The sequence below is a fragment of the Pleurodeles waltl genome, chromosome 7 (genome assembly GCF_031143425.1).
Source record: "Pleurodeles waltl isolate 20211129_DDA chromosome 7, aPleWal1.hap1.20221129, whole genome shotgun sequence".
NCBI classification, from domain to species: domain Eukaryota; kingdom Metazoa; phylum Chordata; class Amphibia; order Caudata; family Salamandridae; genus Pleurodeles; species Pleurodeles waltl.
The window spans coordinates 465,330,916-465,357,784 of record NC_090446.1 but is presented as its reverse complement, the minus strand read 5'-3'; the positions used below and the strand labels follow the sequence as shown (position 1 = coordinate 465,357,784).

General features: G+C 41.6%; 1 protein-coding gene across 1 annotated transcript in view; it reads left to right on the top strand.

Annotated features, from left to right (window-relative positions):
- LOC138304197 (sulfotransferase 1 family member D1-like) overlaps nt 1–26,869 on the top strand; it is a 381,202-nt gene that overhangs the window by 216,485 nt on the left and 137,848 nt on the right. Inside the window, exon 2 of the mRNA XM_069244052.1 lies at nt 4,280–4,405. Coding sequence (XP_069100153.1) covers nt 4,280–4,405 — 126 coding nt within the window. The remainder of the gene's footprint in view (nt 1–4,279; nt 4,406–26,869) is intronic.

The window sequence follows — 26,869 nt, the reverse complement described above, 5'->3', positions numbered from 1 at the left end:
TCCTGTGCGGCGAAATCCCCATAATGAAGTCAGCGCGCGATCGCGCGCTGACGTCATTATGGGGGGGTGGGGGGGGTCGGGGGTGGAAGGGGAAGGGCTTCCCCTTCCATCCCTGACTTTGGGGATGGGGGGAAGCACACAGAGGGAGCGAGAGCGCTCCCTCTGGGCTGTGTGCCGAGGACGTAGTGGTTACGTCCTCGGCACAGCAGCACTGTGCCGCGGGACGTAACCACTACGTCCGCGGCACAGAAGGGGTTAAGGAACTTTCGGCTCAACGCAAGGAAGAAGAGAAACCTTGTGTCAATGTTGTTTCTTCTCGCAAGGATCTTAGGACCAGCAATAATCAATTTTTCAAACGTAGCAATATATGTTTTAGATGTGGGAATTTTCCACATCCAAAAGACTCTAAAGGTTGTCCTGCCAAGAATGTGGTGTGTCACAAATGTGGCAGGACAGGACATTTCGCTAGGGTGTGTCAGAATCCTGGAAATAAGAATGCTAAAATCAGCAGTGCGTGTGATGACAAAGAAATGTCTGTTCAATGTTTGGAGAATGAATTTCGTGACATGATTGTGGTTGTCACAGATGAACAAGTGCTTTCGGGAGATTCGGAGGAGTGTGTGGATCCGTATGTGGATATTCGTGTGGGGGATAAAACACTCCATCTTCTGGTGGATTCTGGGGCACGCATCACAATGATAACCTCAGACCTGTTTAAGAAAACGTGGGGTACTAGGAAGTTGTTTCCTCCTGACAGAGCTCCAGTTTCCTATGAGGGAAGGAAGATTGAGTTGGAGGGTTTCATCGATGATGTGTTGGAGTTTAAGGGGCGCAAAATTTGTGGAAAGATATATGTGGCGGTCAAGGGTCTTAACATTTTAGGTTGGTTCCACCAAGGTCTATTTGGTATGGTACTGAGACCAGGTACTTCGGAACAAGTGATGGTAGTTAAAGACCATAGTGATTTTGATCTATCGACTCTTCATAAGAAGTTCCCTTGTGTTTTTGAGAAAAAATTAGGGTGTATCAAAGGTTTTAAACATAATATCAAAATCAAATGTGACGCCATACCCATTAAGCACAAATTAAGAGCGATACCTTTCAGTTTGAGGGATGACCTTAAGTCAGAAATAGAGAAATTACAAGTGTCAGGTGTAATTGAGCCGATTGAGTCTAGCTTATGGTTATCTCCCATTGTCGTCGCACGCAAACGCAATGGCGAGATGCGTTTGTGTGTTGATTTGAGGAGTCTCAACAAAGAGATTTGGGTCGACTCCTTTCCGCTACCCAGAATCAATGATTTGCTTGAGAAATTGAATGGGGCAGTATGGTTTTCTAAAATTGATTTAGCGTCGGCTTATCACCAAGTTGTCCTTGATGAAGATTCCAGACACCTTACGGCCTTTAACACACCTTTTGGTACTTTTCAATTTCGTAGGATGCCTTTTGGTCTGGCCTCGGCGGCTGCAGTCTTCCAGCGTATCATGTCACATCTCCTTAGAGATATTGACGGGGTCCTGGTATTTCAGGACGATGTGTTGATTTTTGCCAAACAGTTATTTGAACATGACACAGTGCTTAAGTCTGTTTTACGGATTTTTGAGGAGAATGGGGTGGTTGTTAAAGAGGACAAGTGTGAATTTTGGAAAAAAGAGATTGAATTCTTGGGACATGTTGTTTCTGCGGAAGGGGTCAAACCGAGACCTGGGTTGGTGGATGCTATTCGAGAGTGTCCTCAGCCAAAGAACAAGGACGAGCTTCGCTCTTTTGTTGGGTTGTGCGAATTTTATTCTAGGTTTATTCCTAATTACGCCTCCAAAATGAAATCTTTATCCAATATGTTGAAGGAAAGGGTTGAATTTTTGTGGGATGCGGGGTGTCAGGACACGTTTGATTTGGTAAAATCTGAAATGATTAAGGCTAAGGCATTACGTCCATATGATCCAGCATTGAGGTGTAAAATAATGGTTGACGCTAGTAAGTACGGTTTGGGTGCTGTCCTTGTCCAGGACACTGAATGTGGTGAAGCTACCATTAGTTATGCCTCTAGAGTATTGAGAGAAGCTGAGTTGAACTACTCGGTAATAGAGAAAGAGTTATTGGCTTGTGTCTGGGCGAGTGAAAAGTTTAAGAGTTATATATGGGGCAGAAGGTTTGTCATTGTGACAGATCATAAACCTCTAATTTATATTATTAGTGGAGACAAAACCAACTATACTACACCACGCATCGCCCGCCTAACTACTAAATTGTTACAATATGATGTGGAGGTCAAATTTTTGCCTGGGAAATTCAATGTGAGAGCGGATTTTCTATCTAGGTTTCCTATAATGACTTTTGATGATTTTGACTCTGAAGATGATAGAGAGGATTGTTTTGTTGCCACTGTGGATCTTCCAGCGTCCAAAGCCTTTAGCAAAGCTGATTGGGAAGAGGCTTTTCGGAAGGATCCAGTGTTGGTCCAAGTTAGAGAATTTGTCGTCAATGGATGGCCGAGAGAAAAGAATGTTGCTTTACCACTACAACCATTTTGTAAAGTTGCGAGTGAAATTTCAATAGAAGATCAGATTCTTTTGAGGGGTGAGAGGTGTATTCCTCCCTATGACATACGTTCGGGTCTGATAGAGTTGGCACATGAAGGACACTTTGGAGCGACTATGACCAAGAGGAGATTGAGGGAAAGTTATTGGTGGCCTTCCATGGATAAAGAGGTGGATGCTGTGGTCAAAAGGTGTGTGGTATGCAATTCTGCGGAAAAGGGTATGAAAGTACGTACACCACCTTTACATCCCATTGAAGTGCCTGAAAGACCGTGGTCTAAGGTGGGAATAGACATGGTTGGGCCGTTTAATTTTCTTCCCCACAACTTACGATATGCTTTTGTTCTTATGGATTATCACAGTAGATGGCCTGAAGTTCGCTTTTGTGCTGTACCTTCAACGTCCAATGCTGTTTTGTTTCTTAAAGAAGTGTTTATGCGGGAGGGCTTTCCAGAAACTATTATCTCAGACAATGGGGTACAGTTCGTGAGTTCTGAGATGGAAGATTTCTTAAGACAATCTGGTATTATACATTTGAAGAGTTCTTTATATCACCCCCAAACTAATGGTTTGGTTGAAAGGATGAATAGAGTGGTTGGTGACTGTATAAAATGGGCTAGATGCAATAATTATGATGTTACTAAGGCTGTGAGCACTATGTTGTGGGTATATCGTTCAACACCCCATTCATTGACTAATATTTCACCGTTTGAGGCACTAAGAGGTCGAAAACCAAATACTGTCCTGTTCCCGTCGTGGTTAGCGAGTAATTTGAAAAATAAAACATCAAGTGGAGGTATGAGTGTGGTTGAGTGGGAAAATGTGAGGTCAGGACAAGAGCGCATGAAAAGAAGATTTGATACCATTAAAGCCACCAAATTGTGTATGGTTAATCCTGGAGACTGGGTGCGTATAAAGAAAAGTGTAGCTGTTAAAAAAGGTGATGTTTGTTTCAGTAATCCAGTCAGAGTGAGAAAAGTTTATGGGAATGCAGTTATGGTTAGTGATGGTCGTTGGTGGAATCTATCCAAAGTTGTAAAACTTTCTGAAGGTTCGGATTCGGGTGCTTGTAGTGAGTGTGATAACAGTGTGGATGGAATAAGGAGCTATGGTGGGAATTCTAATTTATATGCCCAAGATTCACATAAAATGGATTCTCATAAGGCTGCTTCAGATGGATTGGTAGATTTTCCACGCCGATCTTCCCATGAAAGATTTTTACCATGGAAATTAAGACCTGAGCACTAGTTCCTTCAATTTTGTTGTATCTTTCGGGGTTGTTTGTTTTGGGGGAGTATTTTGTTTTATTATTCTCTGTATCTTTAAAAAAAAAAAAAAGGGGAAGATGGTATGTTGTGTTTGGAACCTGGTGTGTGGTCTTTGAGAGTAGGATTGTGGAATGCGGGGCTCGTGGGAGTATGACGTCAAGCTGGAATGTTGGGGGATGACGGGGAGGACGGCTGACAAGAGCGAGAAGACGGCGGTTGGGGCGGATGTCAGCACTCTTTGGAGGTGGCTCTGTACTTGAAGAAATAAACGCATAGTGAACACTTTCATCGTGTGGAAAATTCTTCGTTGATCGTAACATCTTCCCAACTGACTTTTCTACACGTACAGGTTCTAGTTACATATGCTACTTCATACAAGGGTTCCTTTAAGTCTTTAAGGCATATTTCCACTGCATGAAAGGGTGTAACTTTTGTTCTGTGTTTGATCTTTTTTTTGTTCCTTCTTTGCAGGCACTACCTGGGTCAGTGAAATAGTGGATTTAATTCTCAACAACGGTGATGTGGAGAAAACCAATCGAGATGCCATTGCCATCCGAGTCCCATACCTGGAGTTTGCAGCCCCAGGCTTTCCATTTGGTAATGAATAAACTAAACATCCACGCCTTCACCACCAGTATGCTAATGTCCGCCATTCATTCTTTGCTGGAACAAGAGTCATCTGCAGGTCTTATGATTATGCTGTGCCACCCTGACACTGTATGTTTCTGGTCACAGTGCAAGCTAAAGCATTTCATGAGTCCACTGTAGGTGCTCCCTTTGGTTAATCAGTTTGTTCACATCAAAGCTGGGTTCTGATGTCAGGAGGGCACCAAAACTGTACCTTCTTTTTGAGTAAATACTTTCCTTTCAACCGATTAGCGTGGTAACTGATATTAGTGGCAGTTTTGTTTTTAACTTAAGGCACAGATCTTTTTACCAGTACTGCTGTAGCGAGAGAGAGACCACCAGATCTCTGCTCTGAAATGTCCACTCAGCTATCAAGTGTGGTTTCATTATGCATTGATTTTACGAATACTAGTAACGAGTATTACAAATGGACTGGTGACTGCTGGAATCTGTTGGATCCGACGTGTGTGTTGCACAAGAAGGTGGTCTCCTTTGTGCTAGGCTCATTATAGCCACCCATTCCAATCTACATGTACACAGTCTCCTACCCTGCTCTCCAAAACTGTTTTCTTGTAGGTGGCTGAGTGGCAGGAGGTAGCAAGTCCATTCCATTTGTTTCAGTGCATGTTCCCCTGTTTTAATGAAATCCATCCCTCCTCCATGACTTTTGTGTCCATTTACCTGACACCAGCACTCCAGGTAGAGGTCAATACATCTGGCACATCAGCCAAATGGCTTCAGTGTGACCACAAGGGCAGAAAGCCTGCTTATATCACCAGCATCATTGGATGGGATTTGAGGTACCTCTGGAACTTTTGAAAATAGCACATGCTCTGCTTTGTTCATAGTCTGTCCTGGCTTCAAGAGCAGAATAGCTAGTGACCACCTCAGCCACTACTTGTTCAAGTTTGTGAACTGGACTCTGACATGGATTACACAACCAAGTAAGGAAGGAAGGCCATAAGAGTGAAAGCTCAATATGGTTGCCATTCTTTCTTAAAATAGGACCTAAGTCTGAGCAGCTTGCTGTTTGATCTGGAAGGGAAAAAATACCTGATTGCCAGTACACAAAGCTGGACTGGGCCTGAAAGGAGAAATGGCTTCATTCAAGGAAGGCCAAACAAGGAGCAGCTAACTAGAAGGATGATTGAGGGAGCATCTAGGATATCCAACTCATCCCCGGAACCACAAGGTAGAGGCAGTCAAGCTGGCCTTGAGAATCAGTGGAAACAATTTGATGGGCTGTTCTATTGCTCTTATAATTTGAAAAGGTTTAGTGAGCTCCACCACCAACATTCCTCATGTCCTTAGGATGCCTATACCCACCTCTTTTGTACTTCTAGCAGAACCATTAGGCAGTCAGGCTTCAAGCCCCTCAGGTGGGGTTAGGAGTTATTTTCTGGAGTAGGTTGTCTTAGGTCTATAACCACTTGAACCATTGTTTTTAGTTCTTACTGTTCTGAAGTACCACTGGTTGAAGTCACTGTTAAACACACACAATGTGATAGGAGCAATGCATGCAAATAGTCCAATCACTGGCAATTGCTTTGGGTAGCATTCCAACCAATCATGTTGTGCCCACCAAGTCCGATCCTTTCTGATCTGGAACACAAGCAATCCAAGACTATTTTCGGCCTGCTTAAGTTTATTCCTTTGGGTAAAGCTTAGCTCCAGAGCCATAGTGAGCACATGACTTATAACTGCCATACACTTGGCCACTTAGGGCTCTACATCAACCACTCAAAAAGTGATTACAGGAATGCTTACAGTCTAACCACAGGCAGTCACTCAGAGTAGCATTTCAACCCATCCTTTTGTTTCTGTCCACCATGCAACCTCAGTTGCATATGGCCTCCAGCCATATTCAAATCAGCCTTAGTCCTGCTCCAAGAGGAATAGTCCACCCTGAACTGCCAAGTCAGGTCTCCTCTGAACTGGATCAGAAGCAACCAGAGACCTGTTTGGCCTATTTGGGTCAGCTTGGCTCCAGTGGCACAGTAGGCACAGGACCTACATGTGGTCATACCATTGGCCACCTAGGGTGTAATATCAAACACACAAAAGGTGAAGGGAGGATTGCTTGCAGATAGTCTAACCACTGGCAGTCACTCTTGTTAGCAATCCCTCTAATTTCTTTCCACCATACCACTTTAGGCCATGCTCACCCTTTCGGTCACCTTGTCCAGTATTATTGCTGCCACTGTGAATTTCTGTCATTGCTCAGGGAACCCACTGGAGTATGGCTGCTGGAATAACTGCACCACAACCAGTAGATTGTGAGATAATGACAAATTAACCAAAAGGCCCCTTGAGACAACACTCATTAACTTGCCAACTGTCTCCTTCAAGGGATGTAGTCCAATTGAGCCCTAAGGGAACTCTGGACTCAACTAGACATGGGTGTGACCCTTACGGAGCACAAGTGAGAAGACTGCAAGTCACCAAGGACATCACTGGAAACATTCAAGATTTTTTTACTGGTGGGTTCTTGGTTTTTTAATTGGTTGATTTTTGAGTTTGAGGATTTTTCAGTTTCAGCTCTTATGTTTTTTAACAAAAGGCTTGAATTAACTTTGGTAGTCAATTAAGTACTTGATAGTAAAATCGACCATATTTTTCTAAGTGTCCTGAATACTTTTGAAGAGACCCTAGTCAATCTGAGTCATTCCGTAGAATGACATTGGCTATAGGGCTTCATGGTAAAGTGAATTCTCGAGCTCAGTGCAAAAGAGCTTCAAAGACATTTCAGGTAGTAACTTAGGCCTAGAGAGTGTTAGGAGCTTATGGTCTCAATATGTATCTTTCTTCTAAGTGTACTATGTTACTTAACATGGTATTAATTTCTGAATCCGTTTATAAAGAAAAGCACTGATTTGACATTGAAGTTATTGTATTATCCATTGTGACATATCATATTACCAGTCTCTAAAACGCCTACCTCTTAGAGAACCTTGACTGCGCTCTCTCACTACTTGTAGAGAGCCTATTGTGTAAAGGGACTCTCTGGCCATCCAATTTGGAGTGCAATAGTATTATGAATCTTGGACAATAGTTGTAAATTAACTTAATCACCACAGCTAAGACTCACTAACTTATGATTACCCCAGGACTCCAAGAAAAGACTTTTCATGATTGATCAGGTCTGAGGTATTCACTTAATGATAATTTTCGACTCATAAAGGAATTTTGAAAACCCTGAAGATTTGTGGTGAACATACTCACATTTGTAAGCAGTACTGGACACTATCTGAAATAATCTGCAATCTGTTTTTAATGTACTTTACATTTTTTTTAATATGTGTATGAAATCTACTTTTTGTAAATGTATGCAGTCTTTTTCCTGATCACTCCTAGTAAACATAGGAGAATTCAGAGCTTGTTATCACCAGAATGAGGCATACCTTTCAGAAACATTATCCACAACCTTCCTTGTGATTTTGCCCTATTATGACAATATAATTCACAATTTTCATAATTATTACTGATTACTAATATAATTTTGACACATTTTTAATGAATTATGTGCACATTTTCTAATTATGTTTTTCCTGAAGAGTTATATTTGGAAGGATTCTGCACATATCTTCATAATTACCCATCATTTTGCAAATTAGTTATGCATAAATGTTCTAATGAATGCTGCAATTTATTTCTACAAAAAACTGATCTGATTATTTAAAATGTGTATTTCTTTTGTATTAAATTCTATATATTTTCCATACATTTTTTAAATTACTCTACTCCCTTTTCTGTGTTCCCTTTTAATTACTTCAGCATATTTTACGCAAGACATTTAAAACACTCCTGAAAAAATGTCAAAAGCACTTTTTAAATAACTCCTCCCACATTTAATATTAAATTGTGTATATTTGGCCTTATACATTGCGCAGCTTACATTATTTTGCTTGCTAATGTCTTAAATCCTACAATTCCTAAAAAATAATTCAACATAAATAGGTTCATATTTATTCCTGTAATAAGAATAGTTTGAATAAATTCACCACCTTTTTCATCATTTCTGCAAGCACTTCAAATTTGTTTTTCTGCAGACTAAAGTATTTAATTTCTTAAACATTTTTGCCTGTTTTCCTAATAAAAAGTCGTACTTTTGCTGTCCTTCGGCACATAAGTGCATCCCTTGTGAAGATGCCTCCTTATGTTTCTTCAAAGTAGCACAGCACAGTTTTTTAAGCGGTCTGCACATATTTTTGGAAGAATTCTGAATGTTTTCTGAAGATTTCTGTACATTATTTCTAGATAATGTTACATGTTTTATTTAAGAACTGTGGTTCAAGTTTTCAATGGAACTTAGTAAATCTTTATCCTTTTTTCATTGTAAATGGTAAGTTAAAATAGTTATTAATCATGATTTAAGAAGGACATAGTTAAAGGATGTGTTTCATTAATAAAATGAATTAGTGAGAGGTAGACAGCACTTTAGATTGCATGGCTACATGCAGACACAGATTTAAAAATAGGAGGCAATTATTTCTAATTTACCATCTTTTTCACTGTTTTGTGTGGACACCGCTTATATAGGTGGTGGCATACCATTTAAATAATAAATCTTACCTTTGGTCCGCAGTTGTAGGAAATCAGTCATATGATCCTAGCAATTTTACACATATGAAATTATATATGAGTATTTTCTTCAGAGCATTCAAAGTGACTTAATACAATTGTAAATAGGTATTGCATTGTCTATTATGTGCATTTAGCCCTACCCTGGGCAGCCCTACTATAAGCATAGACCAGCTTTGATTGGAAGAGTAGCCCCATTGGAGCCAGTCACAAAATGCCCTTTTACCCCACTCTGCCTCCCTCAACAAAATCTGGCAACCCCTCTCTGCTTCTGATTGAAAAAAATTAAAGAAAATGAAAGGAACCCTGGCATTCTGCCTCTCTCCGTCCCTTTCCATACCCTGCACTTGGTGGCAGGGTGCCCCTCCAAAATTCTAGGCTAGACACTAAAACAATGAAAACCACTGTAGTTTTTCACTGATTTGACAAAAAACACCCTGATTTGCATACTTCTGGGAAATGCCAAAATGTTGAATAGGTGGACCGGTCCAGTCTTTCGTAAAACATATTACCACAAAAAGGGGATAGATTTGCTAATATAAATGTTGTTATGCCCAAAAGTAATAGAGGACTCAAGAAACAGAGAGATGATTCATTTTTATTAATCCCACATACTTTGTAATGATTTCTGCTAACCTCCTCTTATCCATTTTAAACACTTTTTTTAGAATGGTACCAGAGGCATGTTTTACAGATTTGTACACATTTATTTGAAGTACATTGAATCATTTTCTCATTTATTTTGCACCCCAGTCTCTAAAATTCAACTTACCTGTTCAAGAACGTTCTACTCACCTTTTATTAAATGTTCCGCTAATGTTTTATAATTAATTTTGAGCACTTTCCTGAAGGATGCAGCTCTTATTTTCTAGGATAAAATCTAAACAAAATTGTACTGAATTCCACAAATTTGAAAAAAAGAATTGAGCCCTGTTTCTAAACAATTTTGCACTGTTAACTTTACAATGTATTCACACTTTCTACAAATATTGCTTCACAGTTTTCTCACAAATTGTTCATGCTATTTAAGCATCATGCACTCCTTACATAAGGAATTGTATAGTTTCTGTTTGAAATAATTCTGCAATTTGTTCTACAGAAATGGAGTTCCTTAGAATACTCTTTTGTAAGGAGTAATGCATGTTTTAGAAGAATAATTAACATGTTTTTTTTCAGTAAAATTTTTCTGCCGTACTCTGTAAGTACTTGGTATTGGATTCTGCACTGCTGTGATGGTTGAACATTTATGCCCATTTTACAATTGGGCATTGTGCTAGCTTTGCATGCATTTTATGCTTATTGTTCGCCCTGCTGTTGAGCTTTTTATCTGAGTGTAAGCCTTTTTATTCTGTTTTATGGATTCGGTTAGTATCATGGAAAATACATGCACTTTATCACCCAGGCTGCTAAAACGGGATTTCTCATTTTCTAATCTTACTGATATAATTTTAAATGGTTTTACTTTATTGATGTTTTTTTAATTCTCTTTTATGTGTTTTATGGCACATTGCTAAATAAATAATAAAGGTTGTGAATTCTGCATAATTCTAGATGATATGCTGGTGCATTACAGACATTCGTTTGTAGAAGTTACAACACTTTTTCTAAAATATTGGAATCATTTTCAGAATATACCTGCACTTTATATTCCAAAAGAAATGTGGCTATGTACCTAAGAAATTCATTGTAACTTTTCCAATAATCTCTGCAGGCACTCTAATGTGTGACACACATTTTGTGAAAGCAATATCTTGCCCTTATGGTTAATTCATGATTGCTTCTATAAATAACACAGATTTAAAATTAAAATTATGGGGGAATATTTACAAGAAAGTGGCACATTAGTCCAGATACACCACTTTTCTTGCTTCCCCTTTACCCCCCCACCCCAGGACACCATGGTTGCACTGTATTTACAATGTGACGCACCATGGTGGTTGGTACCACAACAGTGTCAACATTTTTGATGCTGTTGTGGTGGTTTGCTGCACTAGCGCCAAAAACGTTGGTGCTAGTGCAGCAAAGTTCAAGGAAGCCCATAGATTATTATCTGTGCGTCACTTTAACACCTGCCCTGAGCAGGCATTAAAAATTACGAAAAAAATGTCAGTCACAGTAAAATCTTGCAAATTTCATTATACCATTTTTTCAGACCTCTCTGCGTGGGAATGCCCCCCTTGCACACATTATGCCTGGCGCAGGCATAATCTGGATCAAGGGGTTGCAAAATGATGCAATACATGCATTGCACCACTTTGTAAATATGGTGCGTGACAAATGTCCACCTTAACACCGCCATAGCGTCATAAAAATGATGCTTAGGCGGTGTTCAGGCAGTGCAAGGGGATTGTAAATCTGCCCCTTACTATTATAATATTTTTAAAAGGCAAGTAAAACCATCCATATCCTTCCTGCTGTAGGTAGAAGAATATTGGGCAGGTCTTCTATTAGGATGTTTTTATTGACCTCCATAAATATTTTTCTATAGATTCTGCTTATTTCTGTATAATATTGTGGAGTATTCCTGATACTATTTTTGTTGAATTCTGCACGTATTCTAATTTATTTTACACAATTTATCTGAAACATTCTGCACAGTTTTCAGAACAATCCTGCGCAGGAATTGTGGTTATATGCTTGGAGGATCTCTTCTTATAACTCTGTTGACACATAAAGTGTGCATACATTTTTTAAAGCAGTAGCTTGCACTTATTGTCACTTTATTGTCATTTTTATTTCAAGAAATGTATTATAGTCTCTCCATGCAAACAACAGAGTTTTAAACTAAACATATAATAATAAAAAAGAAAATACATGTAATATTGCCTATCATCGATTTGATGCCTTTTGGAGAATAACAGAAACAATTTTCAGTGATCTTCTACTATACTGTTCACAAATTAAGAAATGGACTTTGCACAATTCTGTACAGATAGTTTCTAAAACGTTCTGGGCAATTTTCAGTACACTCCTGCACTATACTTCCTAGAAAATTATGGTTATGTGCTTGGAGGATTCTTTGCATCTCTTCTAAAAAGTTCTGTAGACTTTAGAATAAAGTGTACTGCCATTTTGTCAAAGTAATTCCTTGCAGTTTTCATTTAAAGTAGTGTATTAAATAGTTTGTTGCAGTAAACCACCCAATCCTTATCTAGTGCATGTAATCATTAAAAAAGGCAAAAAGTAATATGCCTAAGCCAAAGAAATGTCATTAAAAGATTCAAACAGCAATCCTAGGGCCTGGTTACGAGTTTGGCAGTTGGACGAGCCAACTGCCAAACTGGAATCGAAATTCACAGCATTGGAACAAAGATGGTTAAGCATTGACTCTATAGCACGGGGCAATACTACATCTGTAAGTGCTTGTGCCTCCATGCCGATTGTGGATAAATTCTCAGTCCTACCAGAAGTTTTGTCCTCCATGGTTACTGAATTGAAAACAGCTCTGCAAAGCTCCGGTATCACCAGGCCATTAGCGCTAGATACAGCACAAGCTAATCCTATAAATCAGGCCCTAACGAAAGCATCAATTGAAGCATCAACTCAAGAGGTGCAAACATCCCAAACTACCATCTAACCTTCTGGCCCTGGTTCCCCAGCAGGACAATCATCTTAACCAGCTCAACTTTCCAGCTGCAAGGGACAACTTACAAACAAACAAGACCCAAACCCTGCAAAATCCTCTTTCGCTTCCCCAAAGCGGCACTGAAGTAGAGATATGTACAAACATAGACATCCCTAATGATCTGAACAATAGAACGCCACACTGGACAGGAGTTTTATCAAAGAAAGCGAAAAAGAGACTAAAAAAGGCATAACAGAAGACAAACAAGGCCTCATCACAGGCACAGCAAAACACGGAATGTAAGACAGCATCACCAGACAACCTAAGCATATATACAATTTTTAAGGGCAGAAAGATTGACCAGAAAAATCAGAAGCATAACGATGATGGACAGCCAGCAGACAACCAGCCTATACAGCCACTGAATTGGAACTGTAAAATCAGTACAACAATAATCGAGCATGATGACAAGTAACCTCCGACTGGATCCACATTCTATTTTAAAAAATGTATCTCCCTTTCGCCTGACTCCTTGAACATTGCCACTTTACTACATAAACCTGAAGCACAAAGCTCTAACTCATCACAATCCAATATAACAGGAAGCTCTCTGGTAGAACCAAAAGCTAGTGAAGGTGGGACCTAAGGAATAAATGCTCCAAGGAATAGGTCACTCTTTGCTCAACTATTTCTTACACCCCATTACTGCTCAGAAGGAAGTCATGATATCCTGAATTGCTCGAACCTACTGAAGCTATTCAAGGCATTACCAGAAGAGTTTATCATAAACTTTGATAATATTTTAAGGGTGGCTTTTAAGGTGCTACCCGAACACAACAATCACTGGGAAACAACTGTAATAACTTTAAGCCCCCCGACACTGGCTGATCGGATATTGGCAAACAAGCAGGTCCTGGAGGAATGGGGCATAAAAGTAGAGATGCATGGCCAGACCAAATACCCCATCCCGTTATCACCGTAGAGACGCTGCAGCGCCATCTGACACTGTAGAAGCTGAATTGTAGATACCCATCTCAGGATACAAACAACCGTTAGCCAGCTCTTCCTGGTTGACAAAAAGGTTTATTTAGAAACAACAAATAGATGTACATGGAGACTGAGCAGCATAAATGTAGCTCGAACAGTCTGAATAAGGAAGTAATACATGATCTTTTATAATATCAAATCACAAACAGAATTGAGCATTTCATTGGTCCTTGACATTGACGTCTGATCAATTCTTCACTATTGCTAAAGGTGCTACAGTCAATTCTTCATAACGCACCATATATAGTAAATTGAAGCACAGACAAGGAAGTTACCTAATATGTCCTACGTGTGTAATATCGCGTGATACATCTTATGACAGAACTGAGAACAGCACGTACACAAATGGTATTTTCAAGAAGGAAGACTGCTTCAGCTAGTATGCAATGACGATGATATTTCATGGTGGCTGTTCTAATGGCAAGCCTTGCAATATAGTGCATTTCAGGCAATATCAGAAACATATCAGTAAGTATAGTTTGTGTTAGTTGTACATTGTCCCACAGAGATAGGCCCAATTTTCATTGTGTATCAAAGGGCCCATAAGGCCCAAGTTGGTGAAGAACCGAAATGTGATTCTAAAAGGGACAGGCTATTCCAAGATAGCAGGGCAGCACACCAACCTTTCCAAACTTTGCACCTATTTGACACCAGCGAGTCACACTAGAAAAGTATTCCAAGCCAGAGGAACTGAAATCAGCATCAATAGAAGCTCCCCGATCTCTCAGCGTATCAACCAGCAATATACCTAACAATGAAAACAACGTAGAGGCGCTGCAGCGCCATCTGACACTTGTCTTGTGGAATGTGAGAGGCCTGACTAGACTTCTGAAGCATGACCAGGCACAATTGCTCCTAAAAAAAGCTGACATAATAAGCCTACAAGAAACATGGCTAATTTCGCCTTTGGCAATCCCGGGCTTCCAAGAAATACAAAAAGTTGTAATAAAAAGAAATATTTTTGGCAGACTGTCTCGCAGCCTCTCGATGTATTTGAATGTCAATCTTGACTTCACTTTGAGTGGTTCCCACACAAAATTAAATGCTGCCATAATGAGGCTGGAAACTTCAACACCAAAACACCAAACGTTAAAATTCCTAATACTCAATCTTTATTTTAATAAGTTCAGTCATGACAGAGCAGAAAACATGGCCCACTTAGCAGACACTTTGGATGGAATACTCTGTGAACACATTAGTTACAACATTATAATCTGCAGAGACTTTAAACTCAGGTCCCTGGGAAAGAGGTCAACCGCTGAACAACCAGTATGTATGGCCACACATTATTGCCATAATTTTCTTAGCAAAGATAGGCTTTTTTCCTTTCAGCATTTGAAAAATACAAGTTTGAATGCACAGTCATTCCCTAAAACCTTTCATGGTAAAAGCACCTTGGATTATATATTTGCCTTAGAGGAAATCATTAGATGCCTGGTCTCTTTTGAAATCTTACAAGTAAACGCCAGTGGTCATCTTCCACTCATAGAAAACATCAAAATGGATATAAGATGCAGAGAAACACAAAAGTTAATAGGAACCTCATGAGGAGAGGAAGAATCACGACTAATCAGGTGGATAAAATGGGGACCAGTGGCAGCCCGGCTATGCAGCTTATGGATGAAATTAAATGGCCTCACAATGCTGACAACGGCAGGCGATACACTTCGGACTAACTGGTCGGAAATTACTGATAACCTCTTGCAACATGCAGGGTCACCTTACATTTCACAACAGAGCTCCAATAAAACTCATCCCCAACCTCCCATAATGGAAAGCAAACAGAGACTTGGTATACTGAGAGAACAACACAACAAAACTAGGAATGTTATTGGGAAAATGGCGTTAGCCATAAAACTATGGGAACACGTTAAACAACACAAACAGCTGATTTGGTCTCTAAAACATAAACATGCTGAAAGCAAGGTTGTCCATATCTACTCCTTCATAGGAAAACACAATCATGCCGATCTATGGGGGTACAGTAAAAACAAGGTGGGACAGAGCGACCTTCGAATAAATGCAATAAACGAAACAGAATGGATAAAACATGTCAAGAAACTGTACACAGGCAACTCACCGCTCTCTAAACATCTACTGGTTAAATCCGGCACATATGAGACCCTGTTGGCTCTGGATTTTGCACCTTCCCCAAGGGAAATTTATATAATTCTGCAAAACATGAGATCATCAGGGGCCCCTAGCCCAAATGGCATCCCTGCACAAATCTTCAAAGAAGACAAAGAGCTTTGGTCCCTGGTTCTGTCGGCACTCTACTGGTCTTGCCTGGAATCAGAGGAAATACCCAACGCCTGGAGAAGCTCCATACTGCATCTAATTTTTAAAAAAGGGGACAGACATGACCCAGCAAAGTACTGTCCTATTGCCCTATTAGACATCGAAGCAAGAAGCTTTGCCTCTGTCGTCCTGGATGAACTACAAAACTGGGCAGAAGACACTGGGGTAGTACCTCTTTGCCAAACTGGCTTTAGGGCAAAATCTGCGACCATAGATAATGTAGTGGCTCTCTCATTTCTGATACATGAGGCAACCACTTAAAAGACCCCTCCACTATTTGCGTGCTTTGTAGACTATTCTGCAGCCTTTGATGTGGTGGACCGGAACCAGCTATAGAGAATGCTCCACAACTGGGGAGTTCCAAGCAAGCTACTAGGGGGAATAATTCCACTTTACTCATCAACCTGTGAAAGAGTTATGCTATAGAGCTCTGCCATTAGCAAGAAGATCCCCACCACTAGCAGGCTAAAACAAGGGTGTGTGCTCGCGCCTCTGCTATTTTATCTTTACACAGCAGACATGTCACAAGCACTAAAATACGCAAACCTGATCCCACCTAAAATCGGGAAACTCCAACTCACCCTTCTGCAATATGCAGCTGACATCATCTTGTTGGACCACTCAAAAACTGGCCTACAAAAAGCCCTTACTGCTTTGCATGGCTATAATACAGCAAACAAAATGACGGTGAACCCCTCAAAAACTAAAGTAATAATCTTGGTGGGCCATTTAAACACCAGCACCTCCACTAGAAAATGGGGCCACTCAACATCTGTAGCACAGACACCTATAATTACCTAGGCATCTGGCTGTAGGCAAAGCCCAAAGTTCATCTTCATCACCTGAAGGCAAAAGCTGATTTCATAATAACTAGACTTTTCCAGCTAAACAAAATCATGAAAAGCCCGACCGCCAGATTAATTATCCAAGTACTGAAAGCTTCTTTCTTACCAGCATTAAATTATGGGCACTAAGCCTACCCAGGCCAACTCACCACACTGATAGAAAAGCTCCAAGTGAAAATCTATCAAAGAATACTCAAAGTCCCACAATATCTAAGGAGCAACCTGATAAGGCTAGAACTTGGGCTGGAAGGCCAAAACTGGGCACATATGGGGGCTGTCCTGGAGTACTACTATAAATTAATCATACCACAAACCAACACTCTGAAATCAGCTCTTCACCACATCTTTGAAATAAAGACATCAAGGTGATCCTGACAAGACAGATACAAATTATTTCACATGCATGTGACCTGGACAATTGAGCAACACTGCAGTGCAAAGAGCAGTGTCGGCATCCTAAAAGAGTGACACAGAGCATCTGGCACAACAGCCCTACCTAGCTTGCACAATCAGGAAGGCCTGTGTGACACAAATTGCCTTTGCCAGACTGCTTGGCCTGAAAATAAAGGAACTGAATCCAAAATGGCGCTCACTCACCAGTAGAAACTGATGTAGACTCTGGCTATAAAACAGAGTCATTCATCCATCTACTATGCCATTGTCCGGCACTGCTGAACGCACAACGCACTTTACTAATACCCCTCTTCCTTCGTCACAGCATAAGATCCTGCTCCGAGGCTAGAACTTTGGTATTTACTTTAAAAGAGCCAGTAGAGCTGGCCAAATTTGGGAAATTAATTTGACAACTGCAAGCAAAATTAAATGAAAACTGCACGTCTAACTGATTAAATGTTTAACTATTTAACAGTTATACACTAGTATCTCATTTTAAAAGTATGACGCCAGGACCACACCAAGTTCTGATATCTTTTGCTGCACCTCTTACTTTTCTTTAATTGTAATGGACTCCAATTTTAACGGTTTTACCAATTAAGAATTGTCATTATTGCTCAACAGCGGTACACTATTTGTATTATTAGCTGATGTCTGTAACTTGCTACATCATGTATTTTTTGCAAAGATCTTAAGTAATCACACAATAAAGTTTTGAGTCAGACTGCCAAACTTGCAGGGACTGAGACCACCATCACCCAGAGGCCTTACCCCAGTCATATTACGATGTTCCTACTGGGCTGACCAGCGGGATCATCGTATTACAATGTAAGTGCTACGATATTGATCTTGGCTCCCTTAGAACAGCAGCACCCTTTGAATGCAAAGCAGTCAGTGCACATTCCAAGGGGGCTGGGCAGCGGTGCCCTTGCACTGCCCAGGACATGGTCGTCAGCAGTGCTGAGGTCCCCCTTTGGCCACCAGCACTTCCTTTTCACCAGCCTTTTCATTGTTGGTTATACTGCCATGAAAAGGCTGGCAGAAAGGAGGCTCATGATCAGCATGGCGATGCTGAAATTAGCACTGCAGTGGTTGACCATGAATCCATCCACTGTCAGCCCATTGGGAACCATGATCCTGGAAGGGATGGGGGTCCCCTGGCAGTCCAACCACTAGGGTCGTAATGTGGTGGTCTGACCACCAGGAATGCGGCAGTCCGACCATCACCCCGAGCCTGGCAGCCTCAGAACTGCCAGCCTCATACTGCCAGCCTCGCAGTTTAACCGCCCAAAAAAATGCTGGTGGAAAGAAAGTGCTGGAGGCCACAGGGGGACCTCTGCATTTCCCACGACCATGCCGTGGGCAGTCCAAGCCCCCTCCGGCCCAGTTCCCTCCGAATGTGCACTGTATGCTCTGCAGACAGTGCGCATTCCGAGGGTGCTGTTGTGCTACGATATTGGCCTTGGCTCTTTTCTTAAAGTAAAATGAGTCTTAACCTATAGAAATCAATGGATGAATGGTTTTAGCACAAATTACCTGGTATGCGTCAAAAATAAAGCCACACGAGCGAGCGTGCAGCGGAAAAACAAGCGATGGTCGATTCATTATTCGCAAGTGAGGCCGTGCATCAATTCTTTCTCTGCTGGGCAAGTGATGCATCGATTCTTTCCACGCAGGGAAGAGATAAGTCGATTTCCAGACAGCAGCCTCAGGTCTGCGCGATGATGTTGAAGGTTTTGACACCCAGGGATGAAACATGGAAAATCCACAACAACAATGAATGCACGCTGAGCTGGCAAATTTTTAGCCGCAGTGCGGGCATTGCATAAATTTTTCTACTGCTCGGCTCTGGTGCGTGGATTTTTACCTTGGGGTCACCAGCTTCTCCTTTCAATAAACCAGGAACTGGATGGGGCACCACTTGGCACTGTAGGGGTCTCTGCAAGAGATCCCAGGTGCTGGCAGATGGAGTCTTTGATGGCTCTGAGACTTCGTAAAAGGGGGCAGGCTCAGTCCATGCCCCTGGAGAATCTTTAGTGGCGAAACACAGCAACGTCTAGTCCTTGTCCTCTTTTAGGCAGAAGCAGCAACTGCAGGCCAACCCAGCAAAACACACACAGCAAAGGAGCAGTCTTCCTCCAGCTCTCCAGCTCTTCTTCTTGACAGAGGTTCCTCTTGATCCAGAAATATTCTAAAAATCTGCGGTTTTATATCCACTACTCATTTTTGCCTTTGAAGAAGGTAAACTTCAAGGAAAGGTTCTGTTGTTCACAAGATCCTGCCTTGCCCAGGCCTGGCCCCAGACACACACCAGGGGGTTGGACACTGAATTGTGTGAGGACAGGCACAGCCCTTTCCGTTGTAAGTGTCAGCGACTCTCTTCCCACTCTAGCCTTGGAGACTCATCAGGATATGCAGGACACTCCTCAGCTACCTCTGTGCCACTGTCTAGAGGGAATTCACTAACAGCCCAACTGTCATTCTGACTCAGACTTGGGTTCCACAGGCAGGCAGAGGCACAGAATGGTTAAGCAAGAAGATGCCCACTTTCTAAAAAGAGGCATTTTCAAACAGACAATGTGAAAACCAACTCTATCAAAAGAGGTATTTGTAAATTGTGAATTCAGAGACACCAAACTCCTGACCTCTATCTGCTCCCAATGGGACACTACACTTAAAAGATATTTAAAGGCAGTCTGCATGTTAATCTATGGAAGAGATGGGCCTTGCAATAGTGAACAACGAATTTGGTAGTATTTCACTATCAGTACATGTAAAACACACCAGTACATGTCCTACCTTTTAAATACACTGCACATGCTAGGTTGAATTGGCAGTGCAAAACTGCACACACACACTGCAGTGAGAGATCTGCTACATGTTTACAGGGCTACTCATGTGGGTGGCACAATCAGTGCTGCAGGCCCACTAGTAGCATTTGATTTACAGGTTCTGGGCACCACTAGTGCACTTTACTAGGGACTTACTAGTAAATCAAATATGCCAATCAGGGATAACCAATCACAATTTACACAGGAAGCACTTGCACTTTAGCACTGGTCAGCAGTGGTAAAGTGCCAAGAGTACCAAAACCCAGCAAAAACAAAGTCCAGCACACAGTCAAAAATACAAGCAGCAGAGGCAAAAAGACGGGAAACCACACCAAGGATGCCAGGTCTAACAATATCACTTTTTGCCACTGTTTTCATGGGGAGGTTTAGTTTCAACATCCCTGATAAGGCCTGCATGGCACACCACAAATGTACTGAATATTTAATTATTGCCCCTTCAGAATCTCTGAATTATGACCCAGTTAATGTGGAAATGGTGCTGTCAAAGGTATCCTTTGGCAGTGTGTTTTTTCAAATATTTAACACATTGTCAGAGGACAACCCATTATCGTTAGTGCTGCATCTTTGACTACTGTTCTTTCCTACTTTTTTGTTGCCTTGACCATCCCTACTGAAGTCAGTTCACCTGTCCTTTTCCCAGCACTGACTGCGTGTCTTCATTTATCAGTGCTGGATTACCAAATAGGGAAAGTAGGCACCAGCCTATGAGCCCACTCCTTTTAGGGGACCCGGGACAACAAATACAAATAATATTGATTTGATTGTGAAAGAAAATTACAATCAAGATTTCTTAGATTGTTTCTAAAAGATAGAAAAAATAATCAACTCAAAGAAACAAAAACTTTACATTAAAGAGGCTATAGAAAAATTACTGTAATAATGTAATGTACCCATTAACAACTTAAAGTACATAAACCATAGACATCAGATTCACATAACATTTTGGCTCATCTTCTGACTGCTGTCAGTTTGTAAAACAAATTCGGTGCAAACTACTTAAGTGTAATGTTTAGTTTTGTGCAATAAAATTGGTTTATTAAAGTTGTTGGATGGTAAAATTAAAAACGTGTTAGGAATTAATTTGTGAGAGGGGGCCCGAAATGTCAACTGCCTAGAAGCTTCCACATGGTTTAATGTGGCACTGCCATTTACCTTGCTGTTAGGTATCTTCCACTAAGCCAACCCTTTTAGGGTCCTCGAGTTTTCACATGATCTTTTGACAGACTTGCACTAGAACTCGAAATCTTGGTCTGTTCTGGAGTCTTCTTTTCACTTCTGCTGCATCAGGCATCTTTCTCATTTTGCAATCTTTGTGATTTTCAAAGATCATAATAAAACACAAAAGAAAAACCAAAAGATTATTTTAGCTGTGGCGCAAGATGCATTTTCAAAAGACAGGAAGGTAAAGGCATTCTGTGACATTGTAGTGAATGTACAAATACAGCTTACGGTACAATTAGAGATTTATAGTTGAGAAGTTTAGTAGATGGGATACACCATGACAAAGTTGGTGGATATCACATGTGCCTTTTTACAAGTAGATTGCAGACTATTTCATTCACATCAGAGTACTTCAGAGAAGATGAATTCCTTATTCCCAATCCCCCTAGTCAAACTTCAGTGCCGTCTGTGGATTCTGAAAAGCAGAAGTCATGAGTACCAGAAGGTGGAGTGGAGATCCACATCATTTCCAAAAAATACTGGCACTGGACCCTAAGGCAGGGAGCAGCGCCCTGTTGTTTGACAAATTTACCAATATACTTCCTACATAGACTCATTTCAATTACAGCACCCTTCCAACTAAGCACTTTCTCTACGTTACCCTCCAATAATGTGCTTTGGTGCATTGTCAGGTTATGGAATGCTGCACAAATGTAATTTCAATTCAAATAAATGCTTGGGTACAAGGATTAGTGATTGAGTGTGTAGATGATGAGTAATAGAGTGGGTGGATGGATAGTTGAGGGACTGCATATGGAGAAGCATTCAGGCTCTAGAAGCTTCTCCCCACTTTAAGACACAACTGTGTATAGGAGAAGGATCTCAGACATCACCACTTCAGAACACTTCTGAGCCAGTGGATGCTCTGCCAGGAAGAAGGACAGCAGTGCTGCTACAAAGACTGCCACTCTGCTGGACTGCTACTATGAAGGAACTGCTGCCCTGTTATGCTGGCCTTGTGCCTGCTGCCCTCTTGCCAGAGGAAGAAGATCTAGACCTGCAACCTCCATCTTGAACCTAGGAACCCAGAGTGACTGAAAGGGCTAATTTGTTCTCCTTATTTGAGCTTCAGGGACATAATAGACTCCCCACAGCTCCTGGACCCATCTCCAGCCTGTTCCTGACCCCCAAGAAGTGCTTCTTACGGCCTCACCCCTTGAAGTGGTTCTCGAGCTCTTAGAAAGTCAAGCTGTTGGGCTCTTCGTGACCATAAATGGGCCTGTTCGCATCAGAACCGCTCAGTTCGCACAGAAAATCAGCGTGAGCCACCATAAGTCTGACTCTTTGCACAGGAAGCATCCCCAACCTGCTTGTATTGCCAATGTGAGGCTCCAGGCTGCTCCTCGTGCCTCGCCGACCACCACCAATGACACTCTCTTTGCTTCCAGCGACCTTCTTCAACATGAACAGAACTCTTGGCACACAACCTTCAGCAGGACTAATCTGGGACTGTGTCAAACCTACGCACCATTGCTGTCAGCCTGACCTTTTGACTCAGGCCCGTCCTGCCGGACCAGCTATCTCTAGTTGCCGCTTTATGATTTTAGGGACTATTTTACAGCCAATTCTTAAAAAATGCATAACCCCGGTTGTACTGATTGGATTTTTCTCTTTTTGGTCTTGTGCTATTTATTAAATTAAGCTCCTTTTTATAACCTAGTGTGGGGCCATTTTGAATGATGTTATCACTGTTTTTCCTTTTGGAGTGTTTCACAAATACTTTACACAATGCCTCTAAGTTAAGCTAGACTGCTGTGCCAAGCTACCAGGGGGCTGAGCACAGGTAAATTTGGGGTTTGCTTGTGACTTACCCTGACTAGAATTGTGGTGCTTAACCAGAGCTCACCCACCGGTTAACCAGTAACCACATTTCTAACTTCTCCTAATACTACTACTGTTCCTAGTTCTATTACTGTTCCTACTATTAGAACTACAACTACTACCACTACTATTAATACCTGAAATAATAGCAATAATTTACGTATTGCATAACACACAATTGATTTCCTTTTAGTGATTTAAAGATATGGCATCAAGAGTCCATGGTCAAAAGGTGAGAATATTAAAATACAATTTTTACACAGGGTTAGAAGTTCTCTGAGTGAACTTTCTAAAATCTGAATGACTAATGAAGCTTTTTGAAACAATGTGGGCTAGTAACAGTGATCAAAAGAAAATAGGTTTTTAATTATGAGAAGATGGGTTACCAATGGAATTACAAGGAAACCCGGGTAAATGGTGCATTTTAATCCATACTGGGAGGTAACTTTGCTTAAGATACAACAAGATTTAAATAAGATTTCACATGGGGCTTACTGTTTCTCTCTAATAATTATTTAAAAGTTAAGGTATGGCACATTTAAAGCTCTTGATGGAGTAGGAGTGACCAGCACTTGGTAGCACATAAGGCAAAAGCACTGAAGAATTATTTTAAAATGCACATAGAAATAGGATGAATTTATAAGACGTTGGAATGCAGGAAAATGAGGATAAGTTGGGAAGGATTCAGCCAGATGCTGAGGGACAATACCTTTGAAGTATTTCCTGTCATGTGATTGACTGTAACACAGACCTATTATCCTTTCAGAAACCCGATCTGTAATGAATCCTTATCATTAATCATCAATTGGTAATGCAGCATTTTTATATTCCTTTCAGCACCTCTTGTTAAGCCCTCATGGCACACTCCTAGTGGGCTACTATCTAGAACCCGTCTTACAGTGCACACAAGTGGATTGTGGTTGGCTGAGGTGGCATCTAAAATGTAGAGTTTTCATGTTGTGTATGAGCACCCTGAGAGTATGCTTCAGACTTGTCACACCAACATGTAAACACTCCCACACATAAAATGGTATACAAAGGTGAGTTAATTTGCATTGCTTTTTTTAGGAAAGCCCTTGTCTTTGTTGGTGATCTAAATACAAGTGGTTTTGACACTGAATATTCTTTATAGACACAAGATCCAAGGATTGCATGGCAGGGCAAGAGAAGGTGCCCCCTAAAGGGGATATGGTTGAGTCAGGCCTGGCACAAAAACTGACTAACTTGTAGGACACTATTGGGACGTCAGTAAATCACTTTATTGAATCCACCCAAGAGCAAAAGGAACCCAATCAAAGGTGGCACTTTTACACCTCCATAGATTACTTTATGAGGTCCACCCAGGAGCAGTAGATGGCTCAAGATTATGGAGGCACATTTAGGCCAATGTATGACAATTACTACATATTATCATGAAACCAGCACTTTTGTGAGCATTCCATTATTGCAGCCAGGCAGGTCTAAGTAAAGGATGTATGCCTAAAACAAGTCAAAACTACTTGTGTTGCCAATACTTGTGAGCGGTATCAGATAAATGAGCAACAATGAAAATACTTGAAAATATTTAAATTCTGAAAATAAGAGAAATAATACTTAACCATTACTAAAATCTGTCCAGTGGTATTTGGAGTGTCTCAGTCACTCCCTTTGTCCAATTAGCACCACATTACAATCTCTCCTCTTGTAGGCACATACAACTTTTATTTGCCCATATCTTTCTGAAATAATCCATTTAACTTTCTCACACATCTCTTTCCTCTTAATCTCTGCCTTTTTAGGATGTCCCTCTTCATGAATTTACTTGTGTTACCCTTCATTCACCATGCTCTCTCTCCACACCTGTAAGCAAAGTATTTTCCTTTGGTGCTGCAATATTTCACAGTTGTGTATTGTCCCTTCACCCACTTTTACATAAAATGGCAATTACAACTGGCACATATGTGACCATTGTTCTGACCACTCTGCAGAGATGATAATGATTTCATAGACATGAAATCTGAAGACATTGATGATCCACTGGCATACAATGTGTGGCACTCGTACTGCTTTCTGTCTCAACTCCAGAGCTCCAAATTGTGCCTTTTCATGAACAGCGTTACACACCCTGTTCTCACCCAGACACCTATAGGTGACTTAGTTTATAGGATGCACTACACAAGACTCATATGTAGCATTAAAAAATACCGAAACATCTGGAAAAAGCAAATATGTAATGGCAAGGTATGGTGAAATTAAATGTGAAATGTAAACAGAAGCCACATCACTGACATATAAAACCTTTTTCCAGTCATTGCTGAGAAATCGATCAGTGTTTATTCTTGTTAAGTTAATGACATGAGGGGGGAGTGTCCAAGATGGCAGACAGGATTGTCGCCTAATAGCGAGCTCCTACCTGCCACAGTATTCATCCAGCCCCATCCCCTCACATGCTGGTGATCTGAGGTGCAGGATGCGGAGACCTGACCCCAGGGGACGAGCACGCCCGATTTGGCTTCCCCCCAAAACTTGCCAGTGGCTTCAGCAGGCCCTTGATATCCTTGCAGGAATGACGCCACAGCCTGTGGTGCACATTAGGTCACAGCATGGCTTGATCTCAATGAACAAGCAAATTCAGAATGGCCCAGGCATCTCCAGCAGAGATTCATAGCCCAGAGGGCAATATCAAGATGAGGGCATCTTTTGGGGCGCACAATGCCGGAGCAATCAAAGAGCCGCAGAACACAGCAGGCCTCATGGTAGACTGGTCTCGGAGAGGCAATGCAAAGGAGCTGCATGAGAGACAACTGGCGCAGGCGCAGATCTTGTCCTGAGGTGGCGGCCACTTTAGAAAGTACAGCTGAAGACCAAGCACCCAGCAGCCCCTAGGGCAGTGTGACTGGCCCGCAGCAGTATGGGGATCATGGAGCGCAGGTATCCATGCCCTAACAGTGAGAGCTGACTGAGACTAGCGCTCGTTTAAATCTGTGGCTGGAAGGAGCCATGCAATGGGTGTGGTCGACACACTCCTGGCCTGGGTGGGTTAGACCTTGCTGTGGGGGAAAGTATTGACGCACCCTGATAAGGCCTTATCGCATGGGAGGACAAGCGAGCATTGCCTTGTGACAAATGGCCATCCGATTCATTGCGCATCATTTGGCAATTGCCTAGAATGAGGGTAGCCCTGAAGAGTCCCTTGCTGCTTGGATGTTAGGGAGGCATAGGGAGGACACCCTGAATACAAAAGACGTCCGGTCCGAGACTCCCAGTGACGTGGCAATAGCTAGATTGTGGGTCACAGCTTGCAGGGGGTGCTGACACCGGACACCTCCAACAGGAGGTTCTTATTGACTTTCAGAGAGGCTGAAAGCACACAAGGGAACTGTTGGGACTATAAGGACACGAAGGAGGTCCACAAATGGGTGAACCTCTGCATAGTACAGTGCCCTGGGTAGACACTGAAGAGTCATATCGACCCCACCTAAGAGCAGTATCGCCATTGTGTGCTGCCTGACCGGAGGCCCCCATCAACTACGTGGTACACACTACTATTTTTTGTTGAGTACTTGAATTGCAATACATCAAAGACCTGATATGGCTGAAGTGAAGGCTGGCAAGAACCCAAATGGTGTTGCATGCTGCAAGGAACATGGGCCTCCTGCAAGGAACATGGGCCTCCAGCAAGGAGGACGGCGGTGGAACGCCTCTTGCAGGACCATATGGAGAAATGTTCGGAACTCCTATCTGCTTTTAGTAGGTTCAGGTTCTCTCTAAACCCCAAACTGGACTCCCTGATGATTGATGTGGGCTTTCTCCGGGAAGAGCACAGAAAGCT